The sequence below is a fragment of the Colossoma macropomum genome, unplaced genomic scaffold (genome assembly GCF_904425465.1).
Source record: "Colossoma macropomum unplaced genomic scaffold, Colossoma_macropomum, whole genome shotgun sequence".
Classification (NCBI taxonomy): Eukaryota; Metazoa; Chordata; class Actinopteri; order Characiformes; family Serrasalmidae; genus Colossoma; species Colossoma macropomum.
Window position 1 is genome coordinate 30,885,978 of NW_023494798.1, and position 26,548 is coordinate 30,912,525.

A 26,548-nucleotide genomic window follows, 5' to 3' on the forward strand; every position below is an offset into this window, starting at 1 on the left:
TTCAAGTACACAGGGTGATAGATGAGTGTCACATTGACAGCTGCACTATTTTGAAACTTTGTGTGTGGGTGTGTGAGAGAGAGAGAGAGAGAGAGAGAGACAGATCAACTTTTAACAGTTCGACAAACAACAAACTCTCGGCTAGGAAAATGGCACTGTTTTAAAGCTCGCTAAAAGGAAGATGATGGAGATTTAAACGGCGCTCCCATGTGACCGTGCAGCACGGAGTTTGGCATTGAGAGATGGAGGCTCGTTCATTAGCTCCTTTGTTTGTGGTCCATACTGCTTTAAAAAGCTCCCATTTCATTAAAAGCCCATTATAGCCCTCAGAACTTGGTCATTAGCGAGGGTCTAATTGCCTTTCACATTAGTGAAAGAGTATATGATTAGAGGGTCTGTGCTTCTAGGATTTTGCACAAGTGGAATGTAAGATTGTCTATGAATGGGGACTTTGTTTCCTTTTGTTTCTTTCCAGTTTAATGGGCAAATCTTTCATTTCTTCACAAGAGACATGAAAATATTTCAGTGCTCTTATGTTGCATGTTACTGGCTAAAGTTTGGAGACACCTAAACCTCACAGAACAGTTTCTGTTTTAATAATTTTGGAATTATAAAGAAGAAATCAACCCTATAAAACAAATAATATGGAATTGATAAAAAATATCGACCTTCTATCAAACAGAGCTTTAGTAAACCTGGCCTGCCTCGTCACAACACCTCTAAAAGACACTGACAGACATTCCACTAATCAACTTTTTACAACAAACACAGTAATAAGGATCATATCATTGTTGTCGGAAGAAAACCTTGTAACTCCAAAATAGTAACTTTACAGAAAAAGGAAAAAACCTACTTTACTTTTAATGTAAGTCAATGGAACCAGACGTTTTTCCAAGTCATTTTGGGCCGATTCTTTTAGTCGATTCATCATGAAATTTACACATAATGTAAAGAGCAACAGGCACTGTTAAATTATGTCAAAAACTGAAAAATGTCAAAAATGGAGATACAAGGTTTTCTTCCGTGATATGATGGTTCCAACTCTAAATTTCACTAAAATCCTAATAGAAAAGTAGTTTTGTTATTTGTTTCAAATTATTGTTTCATATTCTTTTGGACATAAATTCATACATCTGAATCATACTTAATCTGAATATTTCTATTTGTCAAATCTGATTTTTTAAGCAGAAGCCATAAGATAAAATGTCTTTAAGGAAACTGGAAAACATACAATCAGGTGTGTCCAAACATTTGAATGCACTGTATTTTTGAAAAACACTCCTGTGAGAATTTTCTATGCCTATTTTTTTCAGCTATAATTAGTGATTATGTAATGACCAAACACTGTTGTTGTCTATATTATATTTTTCTTCTTCTTTTTCATACTATTTCTCTGATATTTGTCTGCTAAAAATATTGACCCCAAACCAATTTCAGTATGTTCAGTCTGATTGTGAGTTGTGGGCTTATATAGCTTTTGACTGGACGAATGGTTTCCACAAGGGAACCATTTAAAGTCAGATATTTTCCTACAGGAATAAATGGTGGAATGCTAAGCCACCTAGCAACACCCTAACAACCACCTGGAATACCATCTAAAAATACCCTAGCAACCGCCTGGAATAGCATGAACTGCAACAACCTAGCACCCACCTAAGATAACATAGCAACTGCCTAACAATAAGTTAGCAACCACCTGGGATAAGACAGCAACTGCCTAGTAACACTATAGTAACCACCTAGGACACCTTAGCTAAAATGCCTATCAACATAACATACGTACAATTAATAATAAATATACATAAAATACCACCTAACAACACCTTAGAAACAACCATCTAAAATACAGGAAATGCACTTTTTTCTATTTTATAATTGTAATGTCATTATTTTTTTTTATTTAAACAGTAATTTTGTAACTTTCTAGTATTTTGAAACCTTAAACTCACTTTTAAAGAAAATAAAAAAATCACTTTCAGATTTTCTAACTAAAAAGAAATGCACAACATTAATAACATCAAAAAAGTATAAGGAGAAATTGGTGGAGATTATAGATAAAAGTATAGCGCTGTTGTTGGAAGAAAACTTTACAGGAGAAGGAAAAACCTACTTTACTTTTAATGTAAGTCAATGGAACCAGAGTTTTTTCCAAATCATTTTAGGTCATTTCTTTTAGTCCCTTCATCATGAAATTTACAATGTAAAGAGCAACATGTATTTTCCAATTGTGTCAAAAACTGAAAAATGTCAAAAATGGAGATACGAGGTTTTCTGACAACAGTGATATATGAATAGACAATGTCAGGTCAATATTATTTTAATTATTAAATATTTGTTTTCATATTCATCATGGCTGAGCTCATATCTTCCATCTAATTCTTGTGCTAGTTTTAAGGGTCACACGACTGATTCTTCAGCACATACTCTTCCTCACCTCATCACCTCACAGGCTTATAGCTGGCAGGATTACAGCTTCTTATCGTTTAATGAGATTTAGAGTGAGTGTGTGTGTGTGTGTGTGTGTGTGTGTGTGTTTGACCGGGTAGAACGTTAAAGACAAATTTCTTAGATTTCCTAGATCTTTGCACAAAAATGAAAATGAATCTCGATATGTGGGAAAGTGCTTTATGTGTGTCTTTATCTTGTCTAAAAATGACTTGTTTACAAGTTACCCGTACTCAATGTGACAGGTGAAATCATTGTATTTACGTCAGCATTCATCATAATTGGTCCTTTTATTCATGTGAAATAATTTCAACAAGTCATCATTTTGATATCTAAATTACCGCCGGACGGCTTTTCCTAATGTCAGTTTGTCATGACTTTGCCTGCTGTCTCCAAACCATTAGCAGCATTTATTTTATAATAAGCCACATATCCTGGACTCAAAGGCTGTTTTCAGGCCCTGTGAGGCCACAGCAGTGCAGATTTTAGGTTGTACATGCTCTAGCACCTGCATTTCGAGCTTATTAGTTATAATATATATATATATATATATATAAACAACTTGGAAAAAAATCAGGTTCCACTGACTTATATTAAAAGTATGTTTTATACACGTATATATATAATATATGGGGTTTATAAAATTGGGCCAATGTTTTCCAGTCAGGCTCATGTAGTTTCCCTGCATTGTTGCACATTTTAGTGTTTTCATGAAGGACTTGTTAATGAGATGAGGCTCTTTATAAACATTATTTTATATATGCGTCATGAATGCTAAATAACATACTAACACCATTACAAAGCACTAATACACTATATTACTGTTTACATTAGACATAGGCATTAGACTTCAATTTGCAACAAGCTGTTCTCGTGTCTAAGCTATAGGCCATTTGATGATACCTGTCAATCTCAACATGAAAAATAATATACACTAAAACCAGAATTATTGACACTCAAAAAACTGTCAAACAATCATACAAAATAACAGTACATATAACAATTCAAACATTCCTCAAAAATATTTGGAAAAATTGCCTTACTATTTACCTCATAGAAATCAGGCCTACAAGAGCGATGTTTTAATTTAAGAATGGAAGAAGAAGTGTATTCGTTCAAAAACGTATGGGGCAAAATTATTGGCATTCCTAAAGAATATTTTAAATAAAACCAAATCAATTTGCATCTTTTGCGTTCTTTAATTCTGGGATTGACTGTAACTTTGAACCTATTTATGTAGTAAATGTTTTTTTAATTACGTTCAAATTACGGTTTAAATTTATAAAGTCACCCAGTGTTAATCATTTGTCATATCATTCTTCAGTGCGAGCCAATGTTATAATAAATGAAGCATTCTTAATGTTTAGTTGATTCAAAAATGTTATTTAGTTGCCTTTAATTGTTTTTATTTCTGGTTTAGTTTAAATGAGAAGTTCCATCCCCATTACATGTTGGGGCTGTTTGGCACAAATGCACAACATGAATTTAGTCATGAATGCATTAATTCCAGGTATATTTTTAGACATTGAAAGTGTCTGCTTTGAGCTAAGATGTGCAGCTTTTATGTGCAGCTAGAAGGGTTATTCTAATGAATGGTATGACTGGGATATATGGCAGAGAAAGTTGTGCTGACTGACCATGCTGTTTCCTGAATAGATAAAAAATAAAAGACTACAACTAAACTAGGCCAGTGAAGACAATTGAAGTGCTAAAAGATTCAGTGTGGTAAAAGTCAATATTAAAATTAGAAAGATTTAAAATTAGGAAAAACTAAACCAACAGAGTCCAACAGAGTCAGGAGAAGGAATTTCTGAAGCACAGTCAGAGTCATGGCTGCCAGTGTAGGATGATCCATCCTCTGTTTTGCTGACACTAGACTTCAGCCTCGTCGGCCATGTTTCTGCCTAATCCCTCAGACCAGGCCACACAGACAGCTGCAGTCTCGCCCGCCAATCAGACACATTAGCATTATCACATTAGCAACAACTGGCATCCACTCTGTGCAGCGCAACTACTCGCTGTACTGCCTAATGTTACATTTAATCCAATATGTGGAGTCATCTGCTGAAGACGTCTGCTTTCAGAATGATAGGGACCATACAGTTTAGACACGGCCTATCCTGTACATCCGCTCACTGGCCACTTTATGAGAAACACCCACCCTGTACATCCACTAACTGCCCACTTTATTAGAGACACCAACCTTATTCTTCCACACACTGGCCACTTTATTAGAAACACCTACCTTGTACTTCCATTCACTGGCCACTACATTAGAAACACCTACCTTGTACTTTCACTAACTGGCCACTTTATTAGAAACACCTACCCTGTACTTCCACTCACTGGCCACTTTATTAGAAACACCTACCTTGTGCTTCCACTAACTGGGCACTTTATTAGAAACACCTACCTTGTACTTCCACTAATTGGCCACTTTATTACAAACACCTTCCTTGTACTTCCACTAAATGGCCACTTTATTAGAAACACCCAACCTGTACTTCCACTAACTAGCCACTTTATGTAAAATACCTAGCATGTATTTCCATTCACTAGCCACTTTATTAGTAAGACCCACTTTGTGCTCTCACTAACTGGCCACTCTATGTGAAACACATACCTTATACTTTCATAAACTGGCCACTTTATTAGAAACACCTAACTTATGCTTACACTCATTGGCCAGTTTATGAGAAACACATACCTTATGCTTCCACTCACTGGCCACTGTATGTGAAACACCTACTTTGTACTTACTGTACACTAATTGGCCAGTTTATTAGAAACACAGCTTATGCTTCTACTAACTGGCCACTTTATTAGAAACACCTACCCTATACTTCCACTAACTGGCCACTTTATTAGAAACACCTACCCAAAGATATCCAGTGAAGAGTGGCTCTGTGGTCCGAAACAGACCATTGATGAAGGACTAGAGGACGCCTAACACAAACTGTGCATCAACAGATCAGCTGCAGTCTGTAACCGTACACAAGCAAGGTGGAGCTACAAGAAAGGGTTTCTGATGAAGCAGCCAGGGAGTGTATTTAGTCATTTTAGGGAGATTTTGTACAGCTCAGCATTTCAGTCTGGTTGGAATTCTCCAGGGTTGCTCTGATCAGGGCTCTGATTGCACCAACTGCTGTTGAGTTGATTTTGCTTACGACTGTGTTGCATGATTCATATCCCTAGCTTTGACAGTGACATATAGGGCATAATTTCATGCACAGCTTTCCTTTATTCTCAAAATATTCACATTAGGCTCCGCATCTGAGTTCCACAGCGCATTTGCATATGCAGCATCCTCCTTCTCTCTAGCTCTCATATCCTAAAATCTTGACAAACAGTCTTGTTTTGCTGTTTAGCATCTCTATAGCAGTGATCTTTAAAGGGGAATTCCACCAATTTGTCAAAATTTCTGTATAATTAAATGGTTGAGTTATACAAAGTCATTCAGAGTGGTCTGATGTGAAATGCTCCGCTCTTCCCGAGTCAGAATTGTTCACAGTGATGGTGATAGGAACCAGACTTAATTACACAAAGGGTTAATTGCCTCTAAAAGCTCCCGCACAGGAAGTTATAACACAAAATGATATTATTATTGTTTTCTTTTTCTACAATCATCAACATTTCATATGAAAACCCAGAAGACACTGGCTGTTTTGTATAGCAAATATAACTATCGTATACATTGTGACCTCTGGCTCCTGTCGCACCACTGTAAACCAAGTCAGTAAGACTCCTACAATACCAAAGAAAAGACCTACAAAACCATTCTGAATGACTTTGTTTACATCATTACATATTTAGAAAAATTGGTGGAATTCCTCTTTAATAGTGTACAGTCTTAGAAACAGGCTGATAATTGTCTGCATCTGTGCACAATCCTAATGAAATGGAAGTGTAAGACACAAAGTCAAAACAGTTCTTGCACCCAGCCGATGATTTTTGATGCCTGACCGCTGGCCTGACGCCTGGAAGCAAACACTGTAAGACCAAAGGTGAACGAGCTAATGTGCTGTTTCTTGGCTTTGACTCAAGACATGGTGATTAACCTGGTCTCAGAGGCCAGGTGGTATCCGGCTGGAGCTCCTCACTCCTGATCTGAAGAGAGACCTGTACAACAATTAATGTAAAATAATTCTACTTTAAACTGTCTAAAATATCTACAAGAACTTTACTGAAAACTGTTTCTCCATCATTTTTTTATTCAATAGTGCATTAAATGATGCAGCTTATACTATATTCTCACTGTCTGAATGAAACCTTGGTCTCCAAAGTGGTAAGTTTACGCTAGAAAGAAAAAAAATTCCGGCTTTTAATGTAAGTTAATGTTACAAGAATTTATTAAGTCATATTGATTCATATTATTAAGTCATGTTGGACTATTTCTATTGGTCCATTCATCCAGAAATTTTGACACAGTGTAAATGGCAGAATACCATTCGCCAAATGTGTAGTCTCGTCTTCAGAGTCTGACCAAATCGGACTGAGTCGTAAAACTGCCGCAATATCAAGTTTAGCTCAGTTTTGTCAATTTTTGCTAGATCGATATTAACGTTTTTTCTTTCCAGCCAGTCTAACAGCACGGTTAGAACGCATCTCAACCAATCAGCTTTCGTGGCCAGAACTAACTGTTGCATAATTTGTTTTAAAATTTAAAATGTTGACATGTTACATTCTAGATGTACATGTTCATCTGCAGTTCAGTGCAGTTAAAATGCATTCCAGTGTAGTATGATGTTAGTTCTACTGACTGAAAGAATACAAAGATCAGCAAATGAACTCCTAAACAAACTTACATTTTTATAAGTGAAAAAATAAAAGATATTTAAAAGACTAAAAGACACCTCAAGAGGACATTAGGACTTACTAGAAATATATTTTGACTGAAAAACTCTAAGCTACTAGCAGCAACCACCTACTAATTAACAGAGATGCTAATGTAAGGATTAACTAGACAATTCAGGCACAGACAGTAAGAGGCTGAAGGTGTATGTGCCAGGTGGGGAATAAAGAAAATAGGAAAAGACTGTAAAAAAAAAAAAGTAAAGGTAAGTTACAGCTAACAGTATAGTTTACAGCTAAAGCTAAGAGGAACAGCTAACTTAGGTATTAATGTCAGCCATTAGCTGCAGCTAACATCAGCCGTTATAAAATGGATGAATTTGAAAACTTAGCGGACTTGCTATCGGTTGTTTGGATGACATCACAAGCAGACAGATTTACATGACATTTTGTCATTGAAAGTGATTCAAACATGCAGTTATCTGCCCAGCCAGAAAAGAACCAAACAAAAATTAACATAAACCTTTACACCAATGGAACCTCAGTGGCAGAGGCTCTAGACGTACCGCAGTACAAATACAGTAAAGCGGATGCAGCACTGCTTAGCTTTTTGCACTGCAGGCGCACTGCATTCAATTTACTGTATTTATTTTGTAGCATGTTTTGTTACCATTAGGCAGAGCCACCTCAAACACTGGCCCAAGAGCAGCTTTATGGAAACTGACCAACAACAGCTGTTCTCAAACTGGGGGCACTTACTATCCCCAAAGGATAGTAGACTAAAAAGGTTTGAGAAATGCTGGGCTACAGTATTGATAATACCAATATCAATCAATCAAGCAAGCAATCAATCAACCTTTATTTACTCTCAGAATACATTGAGGGAGACCCTCATTTGCAACGTAGCCGAGCCTATTCAGAAATCAGGGACTGAGAAGCTGGATAGTAAAATCATATCAAATACTTAAAAAGTAATAATAATCATCGTAGTAGTAAATTTAATAGTAAAAAAGTAGAAAAATCAATAAACCATAAAAATTACAATGATATAGTAACATAATAAATAACAGATAAGAATAAAATAAATAAAAAAAACATAATTAATGAAATAAATAGAGACAATAGAAGATGTAAGACAATAAATTGTCAATAATAACATACATTAAAAAATTAAAAGAGTAATAAAAAGTGAAACAATAGCTACAACATAACTAAAACATACCAAAAATATACTAAAAGTTAAAAAATGAAGTAAAACAGGTGCAGGCTGAGTGGAGGTGGTTAGAGACTAAGTTTAAAATGCTCAGTGGAAGAGGCTCTAGAAGTACTGCAGCACAAATACAGTAAAGTGGACGCAGCACTACTCAGCTTTTTGTACTGCAACAACTGTACACGCCTAAGGTAGACTGAATATATGTTAAGAGTTCATTAGGTATCTCTACCGAGATCCATTCAGTGAGGGCCAGACTTTGTGTACAAAGTTTTACAGAGCCAATCAGGTCCAAGTCCATCCTCCACCTCCATCCTTCCGTGAGAGATTCTAATCCCGTTAGTTTAGCCTCCTCACAGCTAATCCCACCACTTCTTCACCTGCCTGTCCTCCAGCCCTGTCACCAGTCTCTGGGATGAGTGCGTGCTGCTGAACATTGAAGGTAAATCTTCATACGGCTTAAAATTGTAGCTCAGGAAACAAACCGTGCAGCGTGTTTTGACATAAAATGTTCAGATCAGTTCTTATTTTTTCCCAAATACAAGGTGTGAATTAAAGCTTCTTCATATATTATAACATAGTATGCGTATGAGCTTGACATTGACCATTTCCATTCGGCCTAACCAAGATATTGACATTTAATAAATAGCTGATGTGCAAACTGGTCAAATGTATGTGTGTATATTTTCTGGGGTTTCTGATGTTTATGCTATCATTTCTTCTTTTGGCACTCACCAGGCTATGCTAATGCACTGGTCAAGTGAATTTGCCAGGTTTTGACTCTCTTTCAGGGAAGAAAAGCTGATATTATGCACTTCTGAATTACATCAGAAGCAACAGGTTGTCAGGTTTCTGTTAGTATATAGCCTGGAGTATCTCTCTCGCGCTCTCTCTCTCATTTCAGCAGAGGAACTTAGCACTAGGTTCGCTGCAGTAGCCACAGGCAGGGGCACGTCTTTCTGCCCCTGCTCAGGCCTGTGGAGATTAGGGTCAGAAACGTTAATCGCTGATTAGCGGTGACAGTTTTCCACACAAACAGCCATGATCCCCCCCCTGCAGCTAAAGGCCTCGGATGGAGAGCGCAGGACGGAGAAGGAAACAGGTTGTGTCTCCCCACAGGGCAAAAGAGTGAAAGTGGAGGAGCTCACCATGTCAACACTCATTTGTGAAGAGTCTTAGGTGGTCTTAGTTGCTGTAGCCACATCTCAGAGGTCATGTGATGGCTTAACTCTTAGAAGTCTAGAGGTACTGTCGTTCACTATGAATGTGATTTGCATTCTGTAATCATGTACATGGAGGTTAATTACGTAATTAACTAGAAGGCGGAAGTTCGTAAAGTAACTGTTGGCTTGAAAAAACTGTAACGTTACGTCATGTTATGCTATGAAATCACAAGTGGTTGCTAAGCTGTTGCTAGGCCATTGCTATAGTATCCCAGGTGGCTGCTAAGGTGTTGCTGAGCCAATGCTATGGTATCCCAGGTGGTTGCTCAGGTGTTGCTAGGCCATTGCTATGGTAGCCCAGGTATTTGCTAAGGTGTTGCTAAGCCATTGCTATGGTATCCCAGGTGGTTGCTAAGGTGTTGCTGGGCCATTGCTTGGTATCCAAGTGGTTGTTAAGGTGCTGCTGGGCCATTTCCATGGTATCCCAGGTGGTTGCTAAGGTGCTGCTAAGCTATTGCTATAGTGTCCCAGGTGGTTGCTAAGGTGTTGCTGGGCCAATGCTATGGTATCCCAGGTGGTTGCTCAGGTGTTGCTAGGCTGTTGCTATAGTACCCCAGGTGGTTGCTCAGGTGTTGCTAGGCTGTTGCTATAGTACCCCAGGTGGTTGCTCAGGTGTTGCTAGGCCATTGCTATGGTACCACAGGTATTTGCTAAGGTGTTGCTAAGCCATTGCTATGGTATCCCAGCTGGTTGCTAAGGTGTTGCTGGGCCATTGCTTGGTATCCAAGTGGTTGTTAAGGTGCTGCTGGGCCATTTCCATGGTATCCCAGGTGGTTGCTAAGGTGCTGCTAAGCTATTGCTATGGTATCCCAGGTGGTTGCTAAGGTGTTGCTGGGCCAATGCTATGGTATCCCAAGTGGATACTAAGGTGTTGCTGAGCCAATGCCGTGGTATCCCAGGTGGTTGCTAAGGTGCTGCTTTGTTTAGATTTGTGCTCTTTCACAGAAGCAGTAAAAACATTGCAAAAATGTAAAGAATATTCTTATTTCTTTCTCAAAAAATATGGAGAGGCTTCTTTCTGTTATTATGCTTCTAAACCGTGGAACTTTTTTCTACCTTTATTAGGAAGTCAAGCTCAGCACACGCTTTTAAAACACTTTTGAAAATTGTATCTCTTTAATTTAGCTTTTCATCAAAATGTTACCTTTCTTTTGTATTTATGTTTAATTCTGTCTGTGTTGTTTTTGCACTCCTAGAACTTTGAACTTGAACTGCAACTAGAATGAAAAATGCTCTAATAATAAAGTTTACTATAATATTTTTATTATCCTTTGCATAAAAACAGTAACTGTATGCAATAATGACTTCATCATATTCCAATCATAATGAAATATCCCGTCTTCTACTTACAAACGCAAACGCAATATGGATTGAAAGATTCAAAATCACACTTTTGAAAGAATTTCTCCTCTTTGTTCAACGAGCTGCAAGTCAGAATTTTTGATGTCAAATTACATCATGCTTTTGCTATCTTTTGCCAAATAAAGTAAAGAAAATGTACATTTCTGTTATGCATGTCTCCACACAGTATGTGTGTGGTTGATATTTATTGTGTATCAGTGGGGAGCCCTTAGGGCCTTCTAGACCTTCAGAGAAGGCCCAAAACTTTTGTGTAAAATAATAAATATGTGTTTGTATTTTTTATTTCATGTTTATTTAATGCAGTCATCATTAAAACATCATTAAAACTTGTAGCAATACTCATATCTTAGTGCTAACAAACTACTAGAACCCCATAGGGGTGCTTGCAGAACTTAGTATTATCATAGGGGCGTTTTTTTCCTCATTTTGATATTCATGGCCCAAACTAGCTCTTATAGTCAGGGGTTGCCACTGTGTTTCAATTAAAAATAGTTTTACTGCTTAGTAGTTTTTAAAGAATAAATATCAGATTGTTATGTGGTAGAGCGAGCATCACATTGAACACTCTCTCTACAAGTTACGATGATCTTAACACTAACACTAAGATGCTTTTCTCAGCTGATACTCAAGGTTTTAATATTGGTATTGAAAAAGTAGTACCATCTGTAATATACATTTGTGTGTGTGTGTGTGTGTGTGTGTGTGTGTGTGTGTGTGTGTGTGTATGTGTGTTTTGGGCTGCAGCATGTTTAGCTGGGTGGTGAAAGTTGTCCCACAGCCTCCTGAAAAACCTGGAAAACTTGGAGACGAAGAGAAAAACAATGCAGCTCCAGTAAGTATGCATGTTTCTGAGAGCCTGGATTCTGCCTCATAACTAAGAGCAGTCTTGTTCTAGCTGCTGCATTGTCACCACTGGAAAAAGATAGTGGGGCAATAGAGGGAAAAAGATACAATTGGATCAATTCAATTTTGTTAAAATTTATGTACCCAACATTTTTACAACTACTACAACCAAAATATTCTGTAAATGTCTCAAATGTAAAACCAGAAATGTAACCTTCTGAAAAGCTGCTGCTGTAATTCTCAGATGGGATGCTATTTTGGTTTCTTCCAACTGAACAATATGTCTCACACTGTTTTTGACACCCTTTCAGGAGGCAACTGTCAAAGAAGAAGCAAAACCAGGTAGGCGTAAATTTTGCGGTCTGATTGCAAACATGACAGTTTCAGTTCATTAAAGGGGAATCACACCGACTTTTCAAAATTTTAGCATTATTCAATCAATTGATAATATCAATCAATTCAATCGTTAAGATATAAAGTCGTGCAGAGTGGTGGTTGATATGAAAAGCTCCAGTGACTTCCTTTAAAGTCCCAATAGAAAATAATTTTAACCTTAATCAACATTCCACATAAAAACTCAGAAGACACGTGTAGGTTCACTGGTGGTTTTGGACAGTAAATAAAATGACTATATACCTTGTAGACATTGTGACCCCTGCTTCCCATCACCACAAGAAATCTGAGTCAGCAATTTTCTCTAGATTTTCACATCAAATCACTCTGGATGACTTTGTTTATATCTCAACAACTGAATTGTGCAGAAAATTTGAAAAAATGATGTACTTTCCCTTTAATTGTTATAGTGTTATATAAGAAGTCCATGATGTATGCCTAAATAATAATAATAATAATAATAATAATGATAATAATAATAATAATTATAATAATAATAATAATAAACCTTATTTAAATAGCATTCTTTCATTTTAGTTACATCTCGAGAAAATTAACAGAATATTGGAAAGATGAAATATATGAAATAACTGCAGAACAACACATCAAAGAGAAAAGTGCCTATGATAATATCTGATTGTTCTTTCTAAATTAATGCTAGCATTGCACCAGCTTGTTTGTCAGTACTGTTTTTCTTTTTATTTCACAGCAGACAATCCTGCTAAGCCAAAAGAGGATGAAGTCTCTGAAGAAAACAGGTACTTGTGTGTGAGTGTGTCTGCTCCACTTCTTCCCTCGGCACTCTGGAGTGCAGCCACGTCCTGCTGACCCACTGTGTTGTCGGTCCAGGTGTTTGCACAGTCTGGACGGGATGATCAGGGTTATCAGGATAAACGGTCTTGAACAAACCACAACCTCAACGTACACAGCTTAGCTGTTAACCTCTGTTAACTAGGGCTGCACACAATGAACAAAATACCAAACTGCAGTTACACTGCAGTGTATAATGACTGTAATGTACCTTGCAAATGTATAGCAAACACATCCTAAAACCCTACATGTAACATTAAACTGTTAGAGGTTAAGACTTAATACATGCTTTGCTATCCCTTTTAATTGTAATTACTAGGGATATAACAATACAATGCTTCATGTTTTAACAAACCGTACTGCAGTGTACAACGGTACAGCATATCGCTGCTGTTGGAACAAAACCTCATCTCTAGAATGGTAACTTGACAAGAGAGGAAAAAACCTACTTTTCTTTTAATGTAAGTCAATGGAACCAGAATTTTTTCCAAGTAAATTTGGGCCGTTTCTTTTAGTCCATTCATCATTAAACAGGTATTTTCTAATTATGTTGTTCCAACAGTGGAGATATATCGATCAGGCATAACATTATGACCACCTCCTTGTTTCTACGCTCATTGTCCATTTTGGTCCTGTTCTTCAGTGGTCAGGACCCCCATGGACCCTCACAGAGCAGGTACTATTTGGGTGGTGGATCATTCTCAGTACTGCAGTGACACTGATGTGGTGGTGGTGTGTTTGTGTGTGTTACGCTGGTACAAGTGGATCAGACACAGCAGTGCTGCTGGAGTTTTTAAACACCTCTGTGTCACTGCTGGACTGAGAATAGTCCACCAACCAAAAATATCCAGCCAACAGCGTCCTGTGGGCAGCGTCCTGTGACCACTGATGAAGGACTAGAGGATGACCAACACAAACTGTGCAGCAGCAGACGAGCTATCGTCTCTGACACAGTGTTTAAAAACTCCAGCAGCACTGATGTGTCACTGCAGTGTTGAGAATGATCCACCACCCAAATAGTACCTACTCTGTGAGGGACCATGGGGGTCCTGACCACTGAAGAACAGGGTAAAAGGGGGCTAACAAAGTATGCAGAGAAACAGATGGACTACAGTCTGTAACTGTAGAACTACAAAGTGCACCTATATAGTAAGTGGAGCTGATAAAATGGACAATGAGCGTAGAAACAAGGAGGTGGTCTTAATGTTATGCCTGATCGATGTATACTGTATCGTTGTATCATAACTTGCATGTTAGCTTGTGGTTTGTGTCTTAACTTGAGGCTAGCTTGCACATTAGTACACTATAAAGCACAGCTTTGTGTCTAAAATATTGTGCTTTTACAATGTTAAATGCCCTAATAAACTAAACATGGAACTTACATCATATTACAATGCATTACAGTTTCAAGTTACATTTGGTTTATATATCAACAGATTCTATTTTGACAGAACTGAGTCTGCATTTCTGAATTTTTCGCTTTTATTCCAATGTCAGGAAATGATAAAAACAAAATCACATGAACACAGTACCTGGTGACAGTGTTGAATCCACACTTATCCTAACTCAGCCTACTTATCTTCATCTGGTATCAAATTATACCACTGTTTTTTTATTTCTAAGGCAGAGCACAGACAGACCAAAGTCAACTCATGATTTACATTACATTAATGGCATTTGGCAGATGCTCTCATCCAGAGCAACTTACAATTTGATCACTTTACACAGGCAGGCAATGGTAGTGTTGGGAGTCTTGCCCAAGGACTCTTATTGGTATAGTGTAGGGTGCTTACCCAGGTGGGAATTGAACCCCAGTCTACAGCGTAGAAGGCAGAGGTGTTACCCTCTACACTATACCAACCAACTTTGGATGACTTTTGGCCCACCAGAAAGTTACTCTAACCCTACTATCTCAACCACTGAGAAAACAAATATATTTATACTATTTATAACTTCTCTTATTTCACTTTTAAAAGTCTACATTTGGAGAATTTTGTAACAAAATATGGGGTAATGTTAAAAAAATATGTAATGTTTGACCCTCAACCCACCACAAGCATTGCACTTTGGCTCCCCAGAACAAACCATTTGGGCACCCTTGATTAATTGCTTTATTTAGATTTGTAATTATTTATGTTTGTTTGGATCTTATGAATGCCTTGATTTATGAAAATGTGTAGAAAACTCTTTTGGAAGGTTTAAGATCACAGCGATCAATAAAAATGCTTTAAAATTGTCCTGCTGTAATCTCAGTGTTGAAAAAGCCCATGTTGCGATAACAATCGACAGGTGATGTGTTGTTCTGCCTTACTTTTACCCCCCTTTCTCTCTCCCCAGTGCTCAGAGTGGGGTTTTGACCTGGCTGTCTCACGGCTTTAGCAGCGCCCTCCCCCAGCCTGTAGCCACCCCCAAACTGGGCAGAGCAAACTCTGAGGCCAAGGTACACTATGAGCCGTGAATCTCCTGATATTATGGCATCAATAACACTGGCAATTTAAAAAAAACATAAGATCAGACGCAGCGCTTGTTTCTGCATCATGTTAGATGTGATTGCATCAGCAGGATATATTAGATGCATTACTCATTCCCCCCCTAACAAACACATTAAGTAATCATACTAATATTGTAATTCATCCTAATTTTCTCTCTCTCTCTCCTCTCACTCACTCTCTCTCTCCCTCTCTCTCTCTATCATTGAAGCAGGAGGAAGATGCAGTAGGCAACAGGTACAATTGGCAAGCCAAGCCTTTGCAATTACATTGATAGGGGAATTACAGTAATTTTTCAAAATTTCTGTATAATTCATAGAGATTGCTCAGGTGCAAACACAGTCATTAAGAGAGCTTTGATGTGAAATGGTTCACTGTACTCAGATTTTAGAGGTTTTGATGTCGACAACATAAATATAACCATATCCAAAACCAAGCAGTTTTATATGGAATGTTGATGATGGTAAAACAGTGGTAAACCTGAACATATAGCTAAGTATGTACCTCACCGCCACGAATGTGTTACATTTTAGGCCAAATTCTTATCTTAAAACTATTGTAAAACAGCATCTCATACGTCATGCAATGTATTTGTAAATATATCAAATATTAACTTTCTGTTAGAGAGCTTTTAGACACAAACTCTTCAGACGTCTATTACAGGCCATGACTTAGTAAAGCGTGGGAACGAGATCCTAATGCTTGGCCATGACATAGTAAGCATGGGAACGAGATCACGGCTTACTAAGTCGTGGCCATGCATTAGGATATCATTCCCATGCCTTATTATGTCGTGGCCACGCATTAGGATCTCGTTCCCACGCTTTACTAAGTCGTGGCCACGACTTAATCATCTCATTCCCACGCCTTACTAAGTCGTGGCCACGCATTATTTTTATTTATACAGGATGTCACCAGCGGGGCTCCGTATATATCTGTATTTCCATGTGTGGCTGGTTTCTGCAGTGTTAATGTTGTGGCTGATGAATAACTGAATGTGGTCAGTTTATCAGCGGCTATCGTTGCTTTTTTTGTCGACACGCCCCCCAACTCGGAAACTCGGGGCTCAATGAAAAATCCGAGTTTCCCACTAGTAAATACGACATTGTGGTGCCGTTCAGGTGCATCCATCTCGTAAACACGACTTGAAGGCAGCATTAGGAATCTCATCATATCTTACAGCATCTGATCTCTACGGAGCCCCGCTGGTGACATCCTGTATAAATAAAAATAATGCGTGGCCATGACTTAATAAGGCGTGGGAACGAGATCACGGCTTACTAAGTCGTGGCCACACATTAGGATCCCATTCCCATGCTTTACTAAGTCATGGCCACGACTTAATCATCTCGTTCCCACGCCTTACTAAGTCGTGGCCACGCATTATTTTTATTTTTACAGGATGTCACCAGCGGGGCTCTGTAGATCTCTTCTCAAGTCAGGAAATCTTAACTTACTCGATCGAAGTCGACAAGCAACTGTCATGTCTGTAACCTAGCAACCGACCATCGCGCACAGCTGAAACATAAACACGTAATCAGTATACAAGTTAGTTAGCCGGACAGCTAACGTTAGCTACCGTTACTGAGATAAAAAGGTCAAACAAAACTAAAGCGCGATAAACTGAAAATTAAGAATATTTATTTTTTAAATTTAATTTAACTGAAGCGTCGTCGCTTCCCAGTTTCAGTTTCAGTTTCATTTCCCAAAGCTTTAGCTGAGCACTCTAACGTTATTCCTCCTAGTAAACGGACACACGTTCAGCTCAGTCTCCTCATTATTCACCACCGTCACTGTAACATTTTATCAGACGAGTTAGTAGTTAGTAGTTAGTAGTTTCTCAACATTCACTCATGAAGGTAATAAGTCAGGGTGGTGGAGATCGAGTCTGCAGCGTCTGGAGGTTTAAAACGCTGTTAAAACAAAAAACCTCATAAGTCAAAGCACCGTTTCCGTGTTAGGATGGATAAATGTAGCTAGCGTTAACGTCGTCATGCTCGTTATAGTGAACTATGCTGCCTGTGAATGAATAAAACAATAGAAACAGATGGTTAAAACAGAACTTAAGTCTCCTCTGGGGTTTATCTTAAAGTTAGGACAGTATTTAGGAGATTTAGCCTAGTTAGGATGTTTCTGTTATGCGGTTTTCTTATCTTGAATTAGGATAAGATTATGAACTTAAGAACTGCTGTTCTGTAATAGCTTCTGTCCTAAATTCAGTCTTAAGTGAAGTTGTCGTGGTGACTGAGCAGATAAAATAAGATTTCAGACTGAAGAAGTTTCTGCAATACGGCCCAGTACTGTCACTTGGTGAGTTTCTCTAGAAAAAAGCATTTCACTTCAAACCACTCTGAATGGCTTTGTTTACCTTTATCTTAACAATTTAATCATGCAGAAATTTTGGTAGAATTCTTATGACGGTGTTTAGGGCCACTGTTAATAAAAATAGTAGACTTCGAGAATAAAGTTATAATATTTCGAGAATAAAGTCGTACTATTTCGAGAAAAAAGTAGTAATATTTTGAGAAAAAAAGTCGTAATATTTCAAGAAAAAAAGTAGTACTATTTTGAGAAAAAAGTTAGAGAATTACGACATTAAAGTGACATTAATACCAGGAAAGGTCGCAATATTGTGGCCAAAGGCTTTGCGAAGTGAAGGCAGCACCTCCTCGTGTTAAATGAGGGGTGTTGAGTTGGTGGAGTTGTACTTTCATATCGATTCACCCATAAAGAAACACTCAGTCTCCCTGTCTCTCCTGCACATCAGCACCAGCCTGTTATTAGGATAAGAACCGGCTGAAACGGCTGAGCAGGAAACTGTTTATCTGGAATAAAGAGCCAGACGGACTCGGAGGAAACTGTCTGTCTGTGTTGTTGAAGGAGAATCTCAGGCAGGGTCGTCTACACGGCTATCGGGGGCTACATCTCCCCCCATTCAAAGAGGGCATGAAGTTTCACAGACAGTGAGAATGATGATCAAAATGATCCACAGAGAGACAGGAGTGAGTGGAGCTTCGGCGCCAGTACAGCAACCGAGACCCCAACGCGTTATGGCAGCCCCCTACAGTTAGCCCCCCTACAGTTAGCCCACTTTATCCTTTTAACATTACGACTTTATTCTCAAAATATTACGACTTTATTCTCAAAATATTACGACTTTATTCTCAAAATAGTATGACTTTATTCTCGAAGACTACTATTTTTATTTTTATTAACAGTGGCCCTAAAACGGCTTTGTAAATTCCAGTTTATGTGTGTTTTAGTCTGTATTTAAGTGTGTGTTTGTGTAATATGGTGTGTTTGACATCAGCCTGTCATATATTTGCTCCCCTCTTCATCATGGATTGCAGTAAAGCGGGTGAAGAGTGAGTAGACACATGGCTAAATGCTTATGCTAAGCAAGCTAGCCAACGCTACGTAGCCTCATGAAAAGACTTTGCAGCTCATATAGCAGAGACTTCAATGCACTGCACTGTGGTCACATACAGCTCAGAGAAAATAGACCATTTTACCCGCAGCTCTGCATAGACTCCTATTAATCAAGCTCATAACAAAGGAATATATGACCCAAAAAATGTTGACGCAGCTAACAGTGAAAGAATGCTAGCGTTAGCAGAGAAAGGTACATGAGCTCATCCTCTAGACTCTCAGATAAAATGATTCTTTAAGGGTTCTTTAGTAAAGGGAGTGGTTCTATTGAGAACCACTAGTTCTACATTGAATCATTTCATGCTAAAATGTCAGCCAAACAAGTGTGTACGGTATGGCTTTTAAAAAAAAGCACCAAAAAGAGTTCTACTAATGTTACGATGTCCATAATAGAAGAACTCTTTTTGGTGCTAAATAGAACCATATACAACTCACGCTCCATCAATCTGAAGAACCGTTTCACCATGCGAAGAACCATTCAAGCATGAAATGGTTCTGTATAGAACTCATGGTTCTCAGTAGAACCATTCTCTTTAATAAGGAACCCTTGAAGAACCATCTTTTTAAGAGTATAGTGAAAGTGTTGTTGCTTCATTTTTAAAAATATCTCAAGTAGAACTAAATATAGCTACCAAAACCCAACTTAAACAACTTAGAGTAAAAAGTAGGAGAATTTCTTCGAGGGCTGAGCTCTGGTATAAAACTGCAGTAGAACTTCTCACGACATCCAGCATCTATTAGCATGGGAAATGAAGCTTGTTAGGCTCTATGCTGCTCTTTTTGGACCCTTTTGTCCTAAATTAAAATGAAATAAACTCCAAACAGAATGAATAGAAAGAAGTAGGGACTGACTGTGAAGAAAATGAAGGAAAATCTCAGTTCTTCATTTAAATATAATAACAAGTACATTAAAAAAAAAAATACTCAGAAAAATATCCATCTCAATTTTATCCACCTCTGAATGCTAACAGGTTAGCAGATCCCATTTACACAATGGTAACTGAGCGATATTGTTTTTAGCAAATGTAGCATCTTTGGTAGCTCCTTTCTACCATGCCTATCCACCAGTCAGTACAAATCTAAGAAAAAATGCTCTGAGCACACATACACAAAATTCACTGGAAGATATTATCTAGTCATGCTAGGAAAAAGGCAATAACACACAGGACAAAAGACCTGATCTCACTTACTCGATGCTAATGCTTAGGCCATTGTTCTCCAATTCCAGTCCTGTGCTCCAGTGGTTCTCATTCTTCTTGAGCCATAACCGCTCCAGAAATGCACCAAATACCTAAAAGAACATTCCACTGCTGACCATTAATGAACAAAACATCTATCTGGTTTGACTTTGAGTAGAATGTATTGGAATATTTTTGAAATATCTGAGAGCTAATTTACAAATCATTCTGAGTCATCCTGAGTGAAGTAATATGTATAACATTTTGTATGCTTTGCAGCTTAGTTAGCTTAGTGTATAGCAAAGTTAGCTTCTAGTTTATCTGCTTGGCTAAGTGCTTCTGCTCAATGCCATGCAAGTTAGAGACATTTAAAGTCAGTCACTTTCTGTTTTATATTATAGTGATACTGTGTATTATTGATGTGGGAGATTTTATGACAGAGATATTCTCAAAAATATGCTGTGTGTCAAAAGTGTCCAGACAGCCCTTCTAATGGTTGAATTCAATCACATACTTAAAATGATGGCTCTTAGAGGGTTCTTTAGTAAAGAAAATGGTTCTATATAGAACAATGAACACTCAAAGAACCCTTGGCATGATTAAAGTGTGGCGAAGAATGTGCTGAAGATAGTGCTGTATAGAACCTTTTTGTAAGGGGTTCTGTATAGCACCAAAAAGGGTTGTTCTATTACTACGGTGTAAAGCAGAACGCTTTTTGGTGCTATACAGAACCGTTTTTAAAAAGGCGCTATATAGAACCATATACAACACATTTTTTTAATTATGCAGAGGGTTCTTTGAGTGTTTATTGTTCTATATAGAACCATTTTCCTTACTAAAGAACCCTTGAAGAACCATCTTTTTTAAGTGTGTACTTGTTCAGTTGGTTGTACCATCTGTGTAGAAAAGCAGAGACCAATAGAATGGGAAGCTCTGGAGCAGCTGCACATGAGCTTTATTCCGCCATGTCCAATGCCAAGCATCAGCTAGAGGGGTATAAGCCGCCCAGCAGTGGGCTGTGGAGCTGTGTAACTGCATTCTCTGGAGTGATGGGGCTCCAGCCAATACCATTGGGATGAGTTGGAGTGATCCTGACCTGATCATCCAACATCAGTACCTGACCTCACTAGTGCTTGTCTGGCTGAATGCAAACAGATCCTGACAGCAATGTTTTCCCCGAAGAGTAAAGTCTGTTACTGCAGCAAAGGGGGACACACTCACCAAATACCTTTGATTTCAGAAGAAATAAAATATATAGACCTGCTTCATTTCTAATACCCATCCCACAACCTCCAGATTGAGAACCACTGTGTTAGAGCAGGAACATGCAAAACTGTGTAGTAAAGGTAGAATTACAGGACTGGAGCTGGAGAACATTTGCAGAAACCTTTGCTTGCCTGCCACAGAATCGCTTTGCCAGTCTGCTGCTGCCTCCTAGTGTTCACATAGTGAACACCTTACTGTCTACTCGCCGCCTTACAGAGTGATTTTCTCTCCTCACTCTCAGGGCCGGAGTGATAAACTGGATTGTGCAGGGCTTGGGCAAGGTGGTTCCTCAACCTGATGACAAGTACAAACAGCAAACAGACTCGCAGGAGGTCACTGAGGTACGGTTCATTAACACGAGAGAGACATTTTAACATGTACCCAGATAGCAAGAGTATAGTGGGCCCACTGACAGCAAAGCAGAGGTTCATGTTGTTGTACCCCACTCTTTGGTGACAGAATCCAAACTCAGAAGATGCTTAGGAGGCAGGGCAAAAAGGATTATATTTTGGTGAAAGATTATGAGAAAAAGGTTTTAATCCTTTAATTGATGTGGCATTTCTGTTCAGGCTCCAAAAGAGGTACCAGAGGTACAGGTGAAGCCTGCTGTAAGTACATTAGCAAAAAAATGCTAGCAGAAAATGCTAAGTGCTGATCCTATCTTAATTCCAGGAGATCCACTCCAAATAAAGAGGTGAAGTAGTTTAGACTCTCTGTTGATACAAACTCTGTAATAATCTTTTGACAGAAAAATCGAATGTACAGTCTCCCCCCAAATGTAGTGGATCAGCCAAGGCAAGTTTATTTCTGATGTTTTATACTGGAGCTACAATGCTAACATAGCTAACAAGTAATGGGATCAGATCCATTTTATGCAAAAAAATGAATCAAACATTTTTTAAACGTTGCTCTCATAATACATGCAATAGACGGTTAACAGTGAATAGCCTACATCTAGTGAGTGCAGTTCTGAAAGTTTGGACCTCAAACAGCTGCATTTGCATTAACACTTTGAGGTGGGAAGTAGGAAGGTCTTAATGCTCAGTTGGCATGAATACATCATAATCCCTCACCAATTAGCACTGTGCAAACTGCATGCCTATTCACATACTGATATGGTCAAATTCAGGCTTCAAGATGGCTGATAAGCTATGCAGTTATACATAACTGTATGTCATGAAGTGTCAGAAACCACAGAAGCAAGTCTGTTAGAAAATTACTTAAAAACTCCACACGGATTGAGGCCAGTGTGCTGATTTTGGCATGGTATTTATTGGTGATTATCAATCTGATAGTTCCGGTCCGATCTGATTGGCTGAGCCACATTTGAAGCCGTTGTAAAATCCAAAATATACTTATACCTATGACCACCTCACAACAACTGAATTGTGTATTACTGCGCCACGGCACGATAAAGGCCCTTGTGCTGTTAATGGAATAATATTTGACTCTCATGCTGCTCACATGGACCATCGAATACATTGATTACGTAAGAACCCGTAATTTGCGTTCTTAGCTAGAACTAGGCTGGTCAGCCTGCTAACAGACTAAAAGAGCCAACAACCTAAACAACTCCATCAATAATATCACAGGCTTGAATTAAAGTACTTACGGTATGATTGACTGTAACACGTCAGTATAAAAGTCTGAAAAATGTCACTTGAATGGATTACACACTTTAAATGTTCATGTTTCAGTCAGAAGTCACGTCAAACCCAGGCTGAATCCTAAATGGTTCTGTACTCCCTAAATAGTGTTCTAGCTATGAAAGTTTAGAAATTCTAGCCTCTACAGCCAAATAGTGCATCATTTATCGAGTGTGGATGTGTCTGAGTCCCAAATGACTGTTTCTTAGCTGTATTTTGCTCTGTTGGGCTGCAGGATCCAGTATTTAAATTCCTATGTAGTGCACTATTTAGGGAGCAGGGAGCTATTTGAGATTCGGCCCCAGCACAAGCAGAGGGGCGCCGCCGGATTAGTGCTAAAAAAAACCTGTGGTGGTAATTTGGTGACCAAAAAGTACTTATAAAGCAAATGTTTTTGCATTAAACAGTGCTGTGTTATCATATGTGCATTGTTATACAACAAAAAATTCACAGTGTACAGCGATGGGTGGCTGAATGTTGTCCTCATTCAGCGGTCCATGGTTGCTTGGCAACGATACTATATTCTAAAGGAACTACACTGCTTGGTGGAATACTTGCTTATGTGTATTATTACTAATAATAACTTAAATTATTTTTGAGAATTGTGTATTTTATCATATTTTATGTTGGCTGCTGTTTTATAAAAGCAATAAGTCACTTGAGGCTGTGAGTTACTGCGATTTTATCACAAGGAGGGGAATTTAAGTACACCCTTCCCGTGATAAAATCACAGTAACGCGCGGCCTGTCGTGGCTTATTGCCTTAATATAAGCTTTAATTACTTGTTAGCTATGTTAGCCTGGTTTAGTCCACTACTAATGAATCAAACTTAAGACACCGAGCACGTCTTGGCTGATCAACTACATTTGAGATAAGGGTAAAATTATCTAAATTTGATTTTTCATGGAACTTTCCCTTTAATGTTAGGTGAAGTAACTTGGTACAGAAACACCACAGCCCTGGTGGATCTCGCTGGGTGGAACTAAACTGGCCCAAGCTTCTCTCCTGGCTTTGCTTGAGTCTCTGATGGGGTGTGTTGTCACTGATCAGCCCACGGAGATCTATGATGATGTTAGGTGCTGTTAGTGTTAATTACAGAGGGACTTGAGGAGCTGATTTCACCTCTGGAACACCTTGCAGGGCAGATTAATTTGCGAGTGTGAAGGTTAGCCCACGTATGTCAATCCTGAACGCAGCGCTGAGATTTTCCTGCTGGTCCCATCATGTGTTGATTACTGAGAGCACACCCTTGTTGAGATTGCTTTGGGTGAGTTTTAGGCCAAACCGCCCCATCATCAGAGCAAAGCACTCCAGGCCTGCCTGACTGGATTTGATGATTGAATGCATTTAAATGATATGGTATTTGTGGGTAAGTGAGGGTTTCTTGTCTTAAACTGACCTAAAGTGTCTCCTGGAAAGCAGCTCTCACATGGCAGTAAGAGAGCAGTAAACGCATGGATGACACTGTTATGACTTCAGTGATGTTTAAAAGCTGAAAAAGTACTGTGCAAAAGTCAGAAACCACCTTTCATTCATTTAATTTCCAGTCATTAATAGCCATTAAGTCCAAGTTACTCATTTCCAGGAGATATTTCTGAGGACATTAGATATAAAATGGTCCACTTGCATAAGGAAGGAGAAAGACAAGGGAAAAGTATGTGATGAAACATGAGTGTTCAAACAATGAAAATAGAGAAAATGGGGCTCCTAACAACCACCTGGAAGACGTGGTAGACACCAAAACTGCCCCCATCAGATAAGCAGCACTAAAAGCTTTCATCTTTGAGAGAGAGGAGAAAATCAAGCTGCTTCAGATCTGAAAACATCCACAGGTGTTTCTGTCTATGGGTCTGAAAGGATTTGTAGCTGTCAAGAAGAGCCTCACTGAGAAAAGGAGACGGACACATCAAGCAAAGAAGCTGAACAATGGACTGACCACCCCAGAGTCCAGACCTCAACATCACTGAATGTGTTTGGGTTATTTGGATGGTGAGAAGCAGAAAATGCAAAACCCACTTCTAAGACTGAACTTTGGTGTGGAAAAATATCCCTGCAGATTTCTTTGAAAAGACTTAAAAGAATTTTCTATTAAACAAATGTTTCTGCTTTTTTCCTGATGCTGAAAATTAAATTGTTTGTTCTTAATGATCGTTTAAGTGGAAATTATATAACTGAAGGGTAGTTTCCAACTTTTGCACAGTACTGTACTGGTTCGTATTCAGTTTTAGGACGACTTAAATGTACAAGTGAAAGACTGGAAAGCGAAAACAGGCCATTTTTACAGGCTAAATGAAGCTACACTTGTTTCAGGAACGTCTACTATAATGCACAACTTAGAAATCTTGCTGACTTGCTGTGGATGTTCTTTTTTCCCCAGGTGCATGATGCTAAAGACCTAGCAGGTACGTCTTTTCTTTAAATGACTGCATGTAATGAGGAACGTTTTCGTTTAATTTTAGAAGGACACCCTTTTTTGGTTCTATGAAAGGTTACACAATGATGAACATTCTGATATTTCATCAAATGCTGAAAGCATAAACAGTTAGTGACCGTTGATGAATTGCTAACACTAACTGCAAAAACAGATGGGCTACCAGGTGTATAATGATCATGTGAAGAGGTTTTTGTGCTGCTCTCTCCACCCAGATGCTGAGCCTCTCCCACAAATCCCTGTGGTGGAGGTAGTTTCTGATGAAGAGCCTGATGCAGATGGCAAGGCCTTAACTCCAAGGTTCTACTCCTGTTCATCACTTATTCACTCATTTTATCTCCCTGTTCATGTGTTTGCCTCAATTCAAGTTTAATGTCACATACAAAAATGTACCATATATTATCTTGTAAAGGACAGTATGTATCATATTATAAAATTACAATAACATAGTATGCAAAGATATATTAGAAGTAAATATGTCACTAAAGCACTATAAAATAAGCTCTAGTTGAAAAAATCAAAATAATCAAGAAGTATATCAAGAGCAGCATACAGTGAGGAACACAATCAAAAAAGAGCAAAAAGAGCTCCATTAGACGTAAAGATTAATAAATAACAGTCCTGTCTTTCTCTCTCAGGGTGATGGATTGGATAAAGCATGGTTTGGAGAAGGTGGTTCCCCAGCCTTCTCCAGTGCACAGCCCAGAACCTCCTAAGAAGGAAACTCCTGCCCCAGAACCGCCTCCACCACCAGCACCGGCACCAGGTATGTACACTTATACATCATTGCTGTCGGAATAAAACTCTCCTCTGTAATAGTAACTTTTCAGGAGAAGTTAATGTGAAGAAATGTGTTTTTTCCATGTGATTCTGGAGTTTCTGTTTGTCTGTTCATCATGAATTGTTCACACAATCTGAAAAGAAGCTTACATTTTTCAGAGCATGTAGAAAAAGGAAAAATTGAGATATAGCTGTTTGCAATAATTTGAACATCCCAGGGTCAAATGGCACATCTTGTGGATTTTCTAAGTG

General features: G+C 38.5%; 1 protein-coding gene across 1 annotated transcript in view; it reads left to right on the forward strand.

Moving 5' to 3' along the window:
• The first annotated feature begins 11,757 nt into the window (after positions 1 to 11,757).
• Positions 11,758 to 26,548, forward strand: part of cngb1a (cyclic nucleotide gated channel subunit beta 1a) — a 65,162-nt gene continuing 50,371 nt past the window's right edge. The window contains exons 1-9 of the mRNA XM_036584800.1: positions 11,758 to 11,863; positions 12,186 to 12,216; positions 12,980 to 13,025; positions 15,415 to 15,517; positions 15,778 to 15,803; positions 21,681 to 21,780; positions 25,463 to 25,487; positions 25,732 to 25,816; positions 26,155 to 26,282. Of these exons, the coding sequence (XP_036440693.1) occupies positions 11,777 to 11,863; positions 12,186 to 12,216; positions 12,980 to 13,025; positions 15,415 to 15,517; positions 15,778 to 15,803; positions 21,681 to 21,780; positions 25,463 to 25,487; positions 25,732 to 25,816; positions 26,155 to 26,282 (631 nt within the window). The 5' untranslated portion in view covers positions 11,758 to 11,776. The remainder of the gene's footprint in view (positions 11,864 to 12,185; positions 12,217 to 12,979; positions 13,026 to 15,414; positions 15,518 to 15,777; positions 15,804 to 21,680; positions 21,781 to 25,462; positions 25,488 to 25,731; positions 25,817 to 26,154; positions 26,283 to 26,548) is intronic.